We start from the raw sequence: 15,060 nt of genomic DNA, 5'->3' as shown, positions 1-15,060 counted from the left end.
TTTACCTTAAACAAAGTCTGCTTTTGGGATCGTGAGATGTCTCTGCAGGTAAAGATGCTTGCTGCTGAGCCTGAAGACTTGGGTTCAGTCTCTGAGACCCATATGGTACAAGGAAAGCCCTGGCTCCCAGCTTGTCCTCTTACCTCCACGTATGTGCCATGCTACCAAGTGCCCTCCCCCCCCCCACACACACACATAATAAATACTGATTTTTTGAAAAAATCCTGCTTCTTAGAAAATGTCTAAAAATGATACAAGGCAGGAAACACGCAAACATCATACGAAGACAGGGACTCCAGGCAAGTCACTCGGATCCTCAGTGCTGCCTCATAGGCTTGGTTCTGAGGCTCTGTGAGGTTTCTCAGGGTATACTGTTCAAAGCAGTGTCTAGTAAAACAGTGTGCACTATGTGTATGAGCCTCCAAGGACTCCTTAGAGCTGCTAGAAGAACCTGGGAAGGTGTGGGGGTATAGACACTGCCATTCATATATATATCTATGTATATGTACAGATATATATACATATATGTGTGTGTATATATGTGTATATATGTGTATAAATATATGCCTAGCATATCATAGGCATTCGTCAAGATATGTACAGGCACACAGAATTTTTCTGAGATGGTTTTCAAAAAAGAATAAAAATTGATTTGTCTTTGTATGCAGGGACATGGCCACCTGACTATAGCTACGCCACCATTAAGAGTTGACCTACATCCCAGGAAGCTATGACTGATTTTAGTTGGCCACTTTTTTCTCTTTTGAAGATTTATTTATTTATTATATTTATGGTATTTATAGTATGTATAAATATGTATGTATTTTGTTTATTTATTACATATATATTATGTATATATACACTTGCACACTAGAAGAGGGCACCAGATCTCATTATAGATGGTTGTGAGCTACCATGTGGTTGCTGGGTATTGAACTTGGGACCTTTGGAAGAGCAGCCAGTGCTCTTAACCTCTGAGCTATCTCTCCAGCCCTAATTGGCCACTCTTAAAACCAGGAGCAGGTAACCGGGTATGGTGGCGTATACCTTTAATCCCAGCATTTGGGAGGCAGAGGCAGGTGGATAGCTGTGAGTTCAAGGTCAGCCTGGTCTACAAAGTGAGTCCAGGACAGGCAGGGCAACACAGAGAAAACCTGTCTTGAAAAACCAACAAAACAAAACAAACAAACAAACAACAACAAAAACAGGAGCAGGGAAGAAAGTCCAAGGACTCTTTAGATCTGCTAGAAGAGCCCCGGGAAGGTATGGGGAGTGTAGACACTGTTTGTTAATAGCTCTGTAATAATGGAGGGGTCTTTATTATAAAAATTAGAAAGTTTTTTGATCCAACAGAGAAGGACGTTTTAAAGTCGCCAGAGCCCCCAGAGGAAATCTCCATTGTTATTTTTCTTTGTGTAATTTGGTCCTGTTGTGTGTACAACAGCCATTTCTTTTCTCCTATGGCACCTAACATACTTCTTGACCTCAGATGCCCACAGAAAACAACACTCAAGCAGCTAGTGTGGCAACAGGACAGGTGTGGCAGGTCACGCTAAGCCCTGGTGACTCAGCTGAGATGCAGCCTGCTGTAGGAGGAAGCTGTACCCACGTCCCAGTAGCCGAACACACCCCGCCATCACGTGCAGTGATGCTAATTGTGCCTTCTACCTTAGGGGTGTTCCCACTAGAAAACATTTGGTGGGAGTTCCAAACGAAGCATTATTTTGAAAGGCAGTACAGAGCTGCCTCTGGATAACTTCATCTCCCTCGGATAAAGCCCTCTGCAGGGCCTGGGGTGTGTGTGTTGGGGGAGGGGTGCTTCTCTGGGTTGTGTGAAGATGCATTCTGGGATCCCTAGCAACACATGAATTGGTTGTGGTGGCTTCACTTGTAAGCTGAGCACTTGAGAGCACTTGATCCTGTGAGAGGATCAGGAACTCACTCAAGGTCACCCTCTGGTAGACACTGAGGTCCAGGTTAGCCTAGGATACATGAGAACCAGCCTCAAATACTAAGTAAGTAAATGAACAAACAAACCTTTAAGATACACACTTTACAGTAACTCCGATCACTGACAAAAACACGGCAGAAAAATTTGCCTGCCAGAGAATGTTTAGTAAGCGAATCTGAAACTGTTAAATGGCCTCTGGCAGCCAGAGACGTCGTGGCTCAGTGGGTTAGGTCCCTGAACACACATGCTGAAGGGAGAGAACACATACACACTCCTACAAGTTGTCCTCTGACCTAAACATGCTCACGAGTGCACACAGAAGTACACACACGTGCACGCGCACACACACACTAAATGGTCTTTTCATCCCTTCCTCTTGTCACACTGCCGCCACTCTCCGCTGCATTTAGTGTCAGCAGACGCAAGAAGCTGAGCTTGAGAGTTCAGTAGTTGAACAGAGAACAACACCTGGATCAGCAGGTGTTCCCAGCAGCATCTGGTCTTCCACAGCAGGCCGAGGTAATTACGTGCCACCCCCATGGGCGTCTTGATGAACTTCCCTTGTTGTTGGCACGCACATACTACACGGAGGCCACATGGTTCCGGGGTCGTAAAGAACGGGCTGTGGAGCAAATCCTGGCTTGCACAGGTTGCCTAACCACTCAGTGACTCCCTTCCTCCTTCTCTCAGTGCACAGGCCCCACCTCCCAGGACTGGGAGGAAAACTAACCGCGTGAAAAGTCTCCTGACATGGTGCTGACACTCCATTCCTGGAAACACTCTCAGCACAGTGCTGAGTCCTAGTAACTAGTTTGTAATCACTCATAAAGAGACAACAGGAGGAGGGAAAGATGAAATTAAAAGCCAAGCCTAGTGACACAAGCATATAGTCCCAACCAGTTGGGAGACTGAGGTCAGAGGATGGCAAGTTCAAGGCTTGCCCTGAGCAACTTACTGAAACCCAGTATCAAAGTATCACATGAGATGGCTCGGCTCGCTGGTCATCACAAAGTTGTCCCTTGATATATAGTGAGTTCAAGGTTAGTCTGGGATACTCGAGACCATGTCTTAAAAAATTAATTAATAACAAATAAAGATGTGAAGATAGACACTTTGCAGTAATTCAGCTCTCTAGCAAAGATTGCACAAAATTTGCCTGTCAGAGAATGTTTAGTAAGTGACTTTGAAATTTAAAAAGCCTTTGGTAGCCAGAGATGTGACTCGGTGGGTTAGATCTCTGAACACACATGGTAAAAGAAGAGAGCACACTCGTACAGGTTGTCCTCTGACCTACACACACACACACACACACATACACACACACACAAATAAACACATCCCACAATAAATGTTCTTTTCAAAATAACCTTTGAGTCCCTTCCTCTTGTCACACTGTCATTCTCCCCTGTATTTGGTATCACCAAAGGTAAGGATGTTGAACTTGAGACTTCACAAGTACAGATAAGGTAGCTAAGGTGCTTGCCACCAACCTTGACTTCCCGAGTTCAATCCCCCCCCCTACTTAACATAGTAGAAGGAGAGAGTCAACTCTAGAAGTTGTTCCTTGGATCTCTACATGTAGAAGGTGGTATACACATACATACGTAACAAATAGATATAGTTTTTGTTTGTTTTTTTTGAGACAGGGTTTCTCTGTGTAGCTCTGACTGTTCTGGAACTCACTCTGTAGACCAGGCTGGCCTCGAACTCAGAAATCCATCTGCCTCTGCCTCATGATTCCTGGGATTAAAGGCATGCTCCACCACTGCCTAGCTAAACAGATGTAGTTTTAAAAAGTGTTTTTAAAGAGAAATTGGGCTGGATCGGTGTTAATAAACTATAAAAGTTTAATCCCAGTGTTCAGGAGATGAGAATAGATGGAGATGGATCTCTCTTAGTTTGAGGTCAGCCTGGTCTATGTTGTGAGTTCCAGACTAGCTGAGGCTACATAGTGAACCGATCTTAATGAAAAGAGAGAGCTGAGGATATAACTCAGTGTTAGAGTGCTTATTTGTCACCTGCAAGGTCCTAGGTTCAAATGCTCAGCACCAGCAAAAAATGGAAAAGAAAACAAAGTTGTAAATTAAAATCCTACCATTCAGAATGTACCCAAATTGGTTGGTAGAGTGTTTGCTTGGCAAGCACAAAGGCGTGGGTTTGATAACCAGCACCTTATAAACTGGGCACAGTGGTGCAGCCCCAAAGTCGACTTTGTTTCAGAAACGAACACAAAACCCAATTGATGGGTTTACAGGAGAGATGTGAGAGGGACATAACAATTAAGGTAACGCTTCCTAAGCCAAGACTTTTTGTGGGTCTCTGAGCCTGTTTCCCCACATGTCAAAGTGAGATTAGCTCAAGAGAGTGCACACTGCAAGGCTTTCCGGGGAGACCCCTCCTGGACAGAGCAGCTCTCAGGACCTGCCCTGAGTGATGTGAGCCCCAGCCCTGCACCTTAGAGCTTTGTGTTCTGTGTGCCTCTCTGCTTTTGACCTGTTGTTCTCCTCAGCACGTGGACCAAACTGTCCCTCAGGAGCCCCTCTCAAGTGCCCTCCACTGTTGAGGTTTCCTGGAATAACTAGCTTTTCTGATCTTCAAGCCGTGTCGAGCTAGAGCATGTGTCATGCAGACACCACCTAGGGCATTCTGTCACTCCCATTAGCTCCATCTCTTGTGCTCAAAAACAAACAACAACAACATAATATCAGCCTTGTTGGCCAAGTGTGCACGCTCAGGCCTGTCATGGAGGCTGAGTTGGGAGAGGTCAACCCGGGCTATACAGAGAGACTGTCTCAAAAATCAAATAGAAAAAGTAAGCCTCTGCCGGGCAGTGGTGGCGCATGCCTTTAATCCCAGCACTCGGGAGGCAGAGGCAGGTGGATCTCTGTAAGTTCGAGGCCAGCCTGGTCTACAGAGTGAGTCCAGGACAGCCAAGGCTACACAGAGAAACCCTGACTTGAAAAAAACCGAAAAACAAAAACAAACAAAAAAACCCAAAATCAAATAGAAAAGGTAAGCCTCGAGTTCAGAGGTTGGTACAGTCTGAGTCACTCATGATCAGCTAGATAGATGCTAGAATGAGACAAGACACGAGGCGTCTGCCCAGTCTAGACCAAAGCTGAGGAATAAGACCAGCAGTGCCCATTTTCTCAGAACTGCCGCCCGCAGAGTCTCCCAGGTAAAGAAATCCAAACCGTGGATTTCTAGCATCTCCTGTCTCAAAGCAAAGAGGGAACCAGGCAAGTCTGAATGCTCATCCTTACTGTTTGTCTAGGTTATTTTAAGGCAAGTAAAACAGGGTGGTGGTGGTTAAATGTGAGCACTCTGCAATTTGAGAGACAAAACCAGAAAGACAACGTCTTTATGTAGGCTCTGGCATGTCTGAGAAACAATATTAAGATTGTTTATACTTTCTTTCCACCTCTAGAGGGCGTCTGTTTGCTTACACGTCCTCTTATATTTCCCTTACCACCCTATGCAGGATGGGATGGCTCCTCAGAGCATCTCCCTCCCCCACGGAAGAACAAGCAACCTCATCCTGAGTCCAGCGAGACTTCCACAGGCACAGAGGAACTCGGCCAGCCTGTGTCTCCCCGAACCGCGGACCCTGAGTCCCAGAGCATACCTAAAATGAAACCAGCCAGCCAGCAAAGTGTGTCTCCCAGGGAGAAGGCCTCAACTCCTCCTGACTTTAGCAGGACTCGGCCTCCACCTGGGGCCTGCTCTCCCAGCACCAGGAAAGCAGCTGTCCCCGTGAGCATAGGAACAACGCCTGCTACCCCCATCCTTCATGTCTCCCTTGTGTCCCAGGAAAGGAGTCGAGGCCCCTCAGGTCCCAGCAAGGCCCTGGAAACAACAGAATTCTGTATACCTAAAAGCTTGAAGGACAATGTTCCACTTGAAGATCTCGCTTCTCTGTCTGGAAAGACGTCATGTGCCAGCCCCTCACTGCCAGTGGCTACTGACAAGACCCTGTCAGGGAGCAAAGAGAGCCCTGTGACAGACATCGACACCTTCATCAGGGAGGCCTCTGAGGCAAGGTCTCAGTCTCCTCAGAAAACAGACTGCAGGGCTCACCAGGGCATTTTTGAGGGCCACCCACCACGTGGAGCTGGGGGTGGCAGTTCCAATCACTCACAGTCAGTCAGGAGTGACCAGATACCCTCCCCAGGGAAGACTGGGAGCACAGGCCTACCCTTCCCCGCTCAGTGGGCCTCCCAGCCTTCTGTTTTGGATTCCATCCATCCTGATAAACATTTTGCTGTGAACAAAAACTTTCTGAACAACTACTCTAGAAATTTTAGCAACCTCCATGAAGACCACCTCTCCCGATCGGGCCCAGGTGACAGTACAGAGCCGTCACTGTCATCCATGTACGGCGATGCTGACGATTCACCCTCAGACCCCGAGTCTCTTACTGAAGCCCAGCAGGCAGTGTCCAGGAACAGCTGGTCACCTCCTCATTCTCACGAGTCCTCCCATAAGGAGGGCACTAGTGAGTCTGAGGAGGAGCAAGTAGAAATCTGTGCCACAGGTGCTTTCCCTGAGACCCCGGCGACTGACCCGCTGCCTGCTCAGGTTGCAGTCTGCCCAGTTTTCCCAGTACAGCCCAGTGCTCTGGGTGAGCCAGTGGGGGACTCCTGTGGAGGAGCCTGCCTCTTGCCAGGAGCCTCACACACTTCCACCCCGGGCTCCCCCCAGCCACTTTCCTTCCTGAATAAAAACTCTCAGGAGCATGAGACGGGCATAAATGCTTTACAGAACCGCAGGCCCTCGTGCACAGAAGAAATCACGGCCGTCACCAACATGAGCTCAGTCGTGGGAGATAGGCGGCCTTCTGAAGTGACCAGGCATCGTCACAGCCCGCCATTCACGCTTAGGAACCCGAGTATGGTAAATGGCTCGGGACGTAACCTGCTGGACGAGGGAACCCTAAACGAAGAAGCCGCTGCCGCTAGTGTCATGCACAGTGTGTATGCCCTAGGTGCCAAAGGCCCTAAGAATGGAGAGACTGTTTTGGCAAACCTACATATTGCCAAGGGTCACAACCTGGATGACCTGCTACAGAAACCAAAAACGGTCTCCAGGAGGCCCATCCTGTCCTGGTTTAAAGAAATAAATAAAAACAGCCAAGGCACATATTCTCAGAGCAAATCTGAGAAGGAACAGTCCTCGATGCTAGCCACAATTCCCAGCTCCAAAGGCCACACGGTAAGCAGCAGCCACAGAAAGGGAGTGGCTGTGCCTAAAAGTCCTTCTCCACTGCAGAAGAGTCAAGAAAATAAAGACCTGCCCCCCCAAAGTCCAGTGGAGACACTAAGTAACGGTCAGAAAACCAAGTGTGGCCCTAAGCTGAGGAGACTAGGCAGCAGAAGCAAAGCTAGTCCTGAGGCCCCTGTGGCCAGTTCTGTTAAGGCCAGTGGGACTGACCACAGGAAGACCTTGACTTCACCCCAGGCCTCTCATAAAATGCTTGCTAAGGCAGCATCACACCAGGTCCACATAGCTGACCAACAAGAGCCTAACAACACTCCTGAATGCATGCCCGAAAGCAAGCCACCCCTGGCTACCTCTGGGTCGCTGAGGACCTCAGCATCAGATACAAGCATCAGAACGTTCACGTCACCCCTGACCTCCCCCGAGCCTCTCCCCGAGCAAGGTGCAAACAGAAGGTTCCACATGGCTGTCTACTCGGAATCTCACACAAGTTGTCCAACCACCTCCAGGTCCCCAAGGTGTGGACCAGAGGGCAAGGTGCCCCATGCTGACTCGGGGTCAGTGAGTCCTTCTGCATCAAGGAGCAGTATGGCCTTGGCGGGGGTCAGACAGAGCAAGCAGTTCATACCCAGCCCAGTGGACTTGGTGGTGTCAGAAGCAACCCAGCCCAGGGGGACCAGTGAGAAAGGAAGCGATAAAACCGCTAGCAGTCCCCTAGGAAGGATAAACCAGCTGAAAATAGTTGAGATTTCTTCTGAAAGAATGCCAAAGAATGTATGTGGTGACAAGCCACCTGACAGTGACAGACAGGGAGGGTTCTCGACCCAGAGCAACTGTCAGGAGGAGAGTGGCCTCAGACTCTGGCAGTCAGTGGACTTGTCCCCAAAGCATCCATCCTCTCCTTACTCTCACGCCTCCCAGGTGGAGCCAGAAATGCGCTGGTCCTTCAGTGCGGCCAGACTGGCTGCCACCTCCCCGCAGCTGCCTGCCAAAACACCAGATTCCTCCCAGGGTGTATCAGGCCAGATGCCAGCCTCCTCAAGGGTGCCTAAGAATGGCATACCCATAGGCCCAGGAGGAGAGGAGAACCCTTACTTCACACCAAGGCCAGCCACCAGAACTTACTCCATGCCAGCCCAGTTCTCAAGCCACTTCGGACGAGAAGGTCCTGCCCCGCACAGCCCAAGTCGCTCCCCTCAGGTCCCTGTAATGAGTGGCAGTCTCTCTGAGGCAAAGGCAGCCAAAGGCGTGACTAATGAACAGAGTGTGTATAGTGTGAGGCCTCTGTTGGAAACGTCAAAGAACCAGCCGCCAGTGGACGGAGGGGATGCCGGTGCAAGCCCCGAGACTAGCTGCCTCATCCCGGACAAAGTCAAAGTCACCAGGAAACAGTACCACTATGAGCAGAATTGGCCCCATGAATCTACCTCCTTTTTCTCTGTGAAACAGAGGATTAAGTCTTTTGAGAACCTGGCCAATTCTGACCGGCCAGCAGCCAAGTCTACCACATCCCAGTTCTTATCCGTGAGCTCCAAGCCTCCCGTTAGCAGACGGTCATCCGGCGGCATCACTTCAGGGAGCCCCGGTGACGTGACAGCGCGGTCACTGCGACGCAGCTTGAGTTCCTGCAGTGAAAGCCAGAGTGAGGCCAGCAGCCTTCTCCCGCAGATGACCAAGTCCCCATCCAGCATGACGCTGGCTGTCTCCAGGCAGAGCCCACCAGAGACTGGTGACAAGGGCCCCAGTTCAGACCCAAAGACATCACTTGTCCCTGTGGGAATGCCCACCTCATCAGTGACCCCGGCCTCACCCATCAAGAGGAATAAGTCCTCGGTGCGCCACACCCAGCTGTCCCCCGTGTCCCGATCCAAGCTCCAGGAGCTGAGAGCCTTGAGCATGCCAGACCTGGACAAACTGTGTGGCGGGGAAGATGACTCTGCCAGCCCAGGCACTGCCCTCTTCAGAACCCAGTTGGAGATCGTCCCCAAAAGATCCAAAGGCGGCTCCCCGGCTACCTCTCCAGCTGGCTCCCCAGCTAGAGGCCACGGAGGAGGCATCGTCAAGGGAGCAGCCTCCCAGACAGGTCCTATGAATGGTGGGACCAGAGTCTACCTGAGAGGAAACAGCCCTCCAGCCAGTGGTGAGCCTGCAGTGCCCACGGGAGCCAGGGAACGGGGTGAACTTGTGCAGGCCTTGCCTTCTGGAAAGAGCTGGTCAGTGAAGTAAGTATCTACCTCCGCCTCTTACCTAAGCAGGCCACTGGGGACACTTTTAGGTGTTTGCCTAGGTCATGAGGGGAGACCCTGTGCTACCTCGCACCAGCTCTTCCTGAACCACGTATCTTACGCAGCCCTAGTCCGTGAGTGAGAAATAAGGATACACCAGCTGCACAATGCCACAGACTTCTTATTTTACGGAATCAATTCCACTAGTGTCCTCTTGTATTCCTGGACCCAGTCTAGATACCAAATTGCATTTCAGTATCAGTCCCGGAAGTCACCTACGCCCCGCCAATGTGCAGCGGCTCTGAGGAGTAGCAAGTGAGTGGGGTGGGGGAGAGCAGGCTGTGCCTTAGAGAGACTCTGGGGCTACCACAGCAGCTGGCGCTAAGTGGGGAACTCTGAATGTTTTAAAATGTTGCACTGGGGGGGCCTCCCATTTCTCACCGTGTTAGAAGTTGTCTGCTGACTCTGACATGAACTCTGATGCCCCGTATTTGACCACTTCCCCTCGGTAGGGAGGCCTGGTGGCACTCAGAGAAAGGATAAACAGGCTACCAGGATGAGACTTGATAGATAGCCTATGACCATATGGTGGGGGAGGATGTCCCCTTCTGTCACAGACCTAGGGGAGGGGAATAGGGTGAAAGAGGGAGGGAGGGAGGGAGGGAGGGAGGAACAGGAGGATACAAGTGAAGGCATAACAATTGAGATGTAATCTGAATAAATTTTTAAAAAGATACAATTAAAAAAGAAGAAGAAGTTGTTGTCTGCTAAACTCCTGCACTAGTCCCTTACTATCCTAGAGAGCTCCCCCAGGCTCACTCCCTACCGTGTCAGTGAAGGATATTCGAGCTGGCCTTGCAGAGTTCTGTAGTTAACTCTGGGCGGAAGCCATGCCCAACAGGAGGCAGGTAGATCAGAAGACCTTTCAGATGTATCCTCAGGAAATAGAGAGGTTGCTTTTGTATTTACTTTTCTTCCAACTTTTTAATTTTTTTTTTTTTTTTTTTGTTTGGTTTTGTTTTTCACTTAGTTTGGATCAGCTCCTTGCCTCATTGGGAGAGCAGCAGAGATTACAGGCCGTTTTATCATCCGTGGGGTCCGAATCCAGCATTCTCACTCTCATTCAGGAAGCGAAGGCACAGTCTGAGGTGAGTGGAAAGCATAAAACCCAGATATGGTGTGATGCAGAGAGGGGGCTCGTGCCAGGCTTAGTCCGTTACCTTACATCCTGCCACTGGGTTGATGTTGCTGCGATAGGAAATGTTAGATTGGTGTCCCTGCTGCTTTAAGAAGTCCCCTGCAGCCACTGGTCACCAGCCTTTCTACCCTACAAATGGAGTTTACAGAGGAAATGTGAGTGACGCTGAACCTCCGGCCCTGTCAGCGCCCATGTAAACTAGTAAGGGGAGCCACCTGCTGGTGAAAGGCTCACATTGTTACAGCCCTACTTGTGGCCTGAAATGTATTTGGGAGTCTACAGGACAAAGAGAGAAAATTTAGATGAACCATATGCCACAGTGAACAGTAACAGATGAGAGCACAGGTTCCCATGTAGAATGCTCCTCTAAGGACAGTAAGAAATTAAACCTTGACAGATAAGTATTTGTAGAGAAAAAGGGCAAATAAGACTGGCTGGCAACCCAGCGGGTTACTACTGTCAGTTAAAAAACATTGTTGCAGCAATCACCCACTGGGTACCTTCTGAGGTTTCTCAGCTATGGTGCGGCCTTACCATTTAGTGGGCCAGGATGGTGAGGAGACGGGGTGGGGGAGGGACAGACAGGAAACAGATACCTGTTAGTTCCTGTTCCACTCAGATTCTCAGCCACTGGTCCGGGTAAGTACAGTGAAGACACCCTTGAGAGAAGTCGAGTGCTTTCATTTTGAGTGACAGGGGCTAGTCATCAGCTTGCGGCCTCCTTCAGGGTTGGACTGTGTCACACAGGTCACAGTCTCAGCTAGGACGCACTCTCATTCTTTACTGGCCCTCTTTGCTCCAAAGGTAGTGTAACAGAAAAAATGGTCGAGGAGACAAGAAAGCCTCAACCAGACGCGTACGTCAGATACGCATTCTCAGAACGTCAGTGCAGACAGACTGCCAGATGCTTTGCTATTGGTCTGATACCAAGCAAGCATGCAGTTTTGTGTCACGGACCGTTGCTGCTTCCCTCAGAATGTCGTTTTCTTTTCCTGTCCCTCTTTTGTTTTCGGTTGATTTCAGAAAGGAGAGAGAGCTGGCCTTACCCTGCCATCTTTGTGCCAGCAGTTTTCTGCTTTTCCCCAGAGAGTATGATATGCTAAAAAGCAGAACAGCACAAACCAATATCCCATGGCCTTCAACTGTACCATGAGAGAGGCCAAAATCCTGTTTTTCTGGCTGCCACATGCCCAAGCTTTGGAGGGAGTGTGCTGTTTGGCAACCCAATGATGTCCCAAGTGTCTCAGGCAAAATCTGACTTCATCGTCAGCCACGAGTACACCTGTTCCCCCTAATACCCCTGCAAAACTTAAGTAAATGGAAATTTTGATGGCAGTATGCCCATTTTAAAATAGACTGTCCCTACTCTAGGACAAAAGGACGTTGAGAAATGTTTGTATCTCAGCATCTGAATACTACCTTCCAGAAGTTGTGCGGACCATTCACTAAGCCACGTGCTTCTGTGTCTGTTTAAAAAGCTGGGGTCAGGGTCACCTTTCTGTCCATTGGTCTGCATGGCTGAGGGTGTCCAAGTCTTCCTGACTTACCAATAGAAAAGAACGCTCCTCCATGGATGCCCTCATCAGCTGGACTCATGATGGCCCTCTGCTGCTTCTCTCTCACCAAGCCAGTCCTCACCAGTCACTGTTAGCCCCTATGATACTGTCCTGCTTAAACCAGTCCTCACCAGTCACTGTTAGCCCCTATGGTACTGTCATACTTAAACCAGTCCTCACCGGTCACTGTTAGCCCCTATGATACTGTCCTGCTTGAGAACACCTTGAAGCCATTGATGATTATTTCATGAAAATCAATCAATGTAGAGCTTTAAAATGATGCTAATTCGTGTCTAAAACGGGGGTGAAGTTAGACTTCAGAATACTTAGCCCAGTTATGTTTTATCTTCTATCTCCAGTTATGTTTTGCCTGATGTTTTTTTTTTTAAAGATTTATTCATTTTTCATATATACACATATATCAAAGCCTGCATGTACACCAGAAGAGGGCACCAGATCTCATTGCAGATGGTTATGAGCCACCATGTGGTTGCTGGGAATTGAACTCAGGACCTTTGGAAGAGAGCAGCCAGTGCTCTTAACCTCTGAGCCATCTCTCCAGCCCTTGCCTGATGTTTGAAGGAAGAAAGTTTATTTAACCATAGAACACTAAGAATGATCTGGAACACTAACTGCTAAGAGTGAGTGTTCTGGTCTCATATGGTTCGCAATTTTCACCTACTTTGTCTTATGACAAAGTTGTACCTGGAAATAACTCAAGAACCCAGATACGGAAACACTGGCATGTAAAACGTGGTTGCAACATGTTGCCTTTATCCTGCCTCTTTGCTCTGATCTTTTTGTTGTTAAAACCTAGGTTTGCTAATAACAGTGGACTGACCGAGTATAGCTCAATTGGTAAAGTGCCAGCCCAGCATACACAAAGTTCTGGGTTCGATCCCCAGGATTACATGCAACCAGGCATGGTGGCACACTCTATAATCCTAGTCCTTGGAAGATGGAAACAAGATCAAACCATAATCAGAATATATATATATATATATATATATATATTTTTTTTTTTTTTTAATCCATTCTCAGGTTTCAAAAAAAGATCAGAAGTAAGTGATCACTCTCGGGAACATAGCAAGTTTGAGGCCAGCCTGAGTTACACGGACCCTGTCTCAAACTAATAATATATAAAGTATAGACTCGGAGAAGTATGGCACAAAGCATTCCCTACACAGCAGTGCTGTGGTCAAGTCTGGGAAGGCAGCAATTTTCCTCCAATGACTTGAAGACTTGGGGACCCAGGAAAGCGCCTGTCTCCTTTCTCATTCATGTCCCCCTTTCCCGGCTTCCGCACACAGCGTGCACACAAGCCCACCCAGGACAGACAGAGGAAGGCTGAGCCGGGCTCCCCCACCTTCCTGGGGTAAATGGAGAACTGCTAAGGGTCTATGTCAAGCACCTCCATAAGGACTTAGCTCAAGACTTTCTCACTTCTGGGAATGAGGAATACACCGTGAGTTGTCTGTTTCTCTTCTTCCCTAGAATAAAGAAGATACTTGCTTCATAGTCTTGAATAAAAAAGAAGGCTCGGGTCTGGGATTCAGTGTGGCAGGAGGGGCAGATGTGGAGCCAGAATCAGTCACGGTAAGCCTCAGTGCTCCAAGGCTCTCAGGGCGTCCCTCAGTATGTAGCAGAATTTGACCAGGACACAAAGTTCCAATCAGAGATCCCCGCTACCAATGTGAAAATGGGAGCTTGGGGAGAATAGTAATTCCATTCTCAAAGATCAGTGTTTTTACAGATACCTAACATGAGATACGGGCCAAATGCAACATACGTCAGCATAATTAATTATCTACATCATAGTTTAAGTCAAGTGCCCACCTTGCACACAGTAACATTTGTATCACATGGTGGCCTTGGGGCCATATTCACTGGACAAATTTTTCCTGCCTGTATAGCTGCTGCCTGCCCTGTGGATGTGAGTAATGAATGTGGCAATGTGCTGGAGGGACTGGTTAATTCCACCTGTACACGGGTGAAGTGAGAGCATTTTGAAAAGGAAGCTTAGCGCGAGGAAGCTCCTTGACCACAGATTTGCAGTTGCCCTCTGTCAGTCAGTCCACCAGGGTTATGAATGATTTGTTTTCTTTTCCTGTCCGTCCCAGGTCCACAGAGTGTTTTCTCAGGGTGCGGCTTCTCAGGAAGGGACTGTGAGGCGAGGGGATTTCCTTCTCTCCATCAATGGCTCCTCCTTAGCCGGCTTACCCCACACTGAGGTCCTGAAGGCTCTGCACCAGGCTCAGCTACACAAACAGGCTCTCGTGATTATCAAGAAAGGGAGGGACCAACCCAGGCCCTCCCTCAGGCAGGAGCCTCCCTTAGCCAACGGGAAGGGTCCATCTCCCAGAAAGACCTCACCGCTGGAGCCTGGAGCTGGTAAGCTACCCACTGATAGTGGGCAGCTGGCTGGTAAAGCAGCCTGCACTAGGACTAGACTGTACTAGCAAGATAGAACAGGCTAGTGACTAAAACAGCTTCTGTAATCGGATTCGGCATTGAAGGGGAGATTCCTGATGTATCCTTGAGAAACATCAAGATGGACACTGTGTTCCTGTTTTAGCAGAATATAAGGAAATGAAGGGCTAAACATGTTTTTGTGTTTGAAAATAGAGATTGCAGCCCTTGTTTGCCAAGAGCTTCAAAAAGGCTCGGGATGTGCTCCTGTTGCCCCGCCCACACTAGGCACTGGTCCATGCCCAGGTTCCTACAGCCTTTAGATAAGCCCTGCAGGTTCCCTTGGCATCCCCTCCCACTCTCTGTCTAGAGGGCAGATAACGCAGTTCAAGGCAGGAGGCCCTTTGTTTGTTCTCAGCATCTGTCCTGACAGTCTAGGGTGGCCGAATGCCTCTGCTCAGTTAGGCTTGGATGTGGCCTGAGCTATCCACAGGACAGCCATCC

At 48.9% G+C, this 15,060-nt stretch overlaps 1 protein-coding gene across 1 annotated transcript in view; it reads left to right on the top strand.

Annotated features, from left to right (window-relative positions):
- The window catches only part of Pdzd2 (PDZ domain containing 2), a 258,752-nt gene that overhangs the window by 237,490 nt on the left and 6,202 nt on the right, over positions 1-15,060 (top strand). Inside the window, exons 20-23 of the mRNA XM_051150986.1 lie at positions 5,433-9,390; positions 10,424-10,541; positions 13,642-13,743; positions 14,268-14,538. Of these exons, the coding sequence (XP_051006943.1) occupies positions 5,433-9,390; positions 10,424-10,541; positions 13,642-13,743; positions 14,268-14,538 (4,449 nt within the window). The remainder of the gene's footprint in view (positions 1-5,432; positions 9,391-10,423; positions 10,542-13,641; positions 13,744-14,267; positions 14,539-15,060) is intronic.

Source organism: Acomys russatus, chromosome 9, assembly GCF_903995435.1.
Source record: "Acomys russatus chromosome 9, mAcoRus1.1, whole genome shotgun sequence".
Taxonomy (NCBI): Eukaryota; Metazoa; Chordata; class Mammalia; order Rodentia; family Muridae; genus Acomys; species Acomys russatus.
Note: the sequence above shows the minus strand (reverse complement) of the source record. Positions and strands in the feature narration are given on the sequence as shown.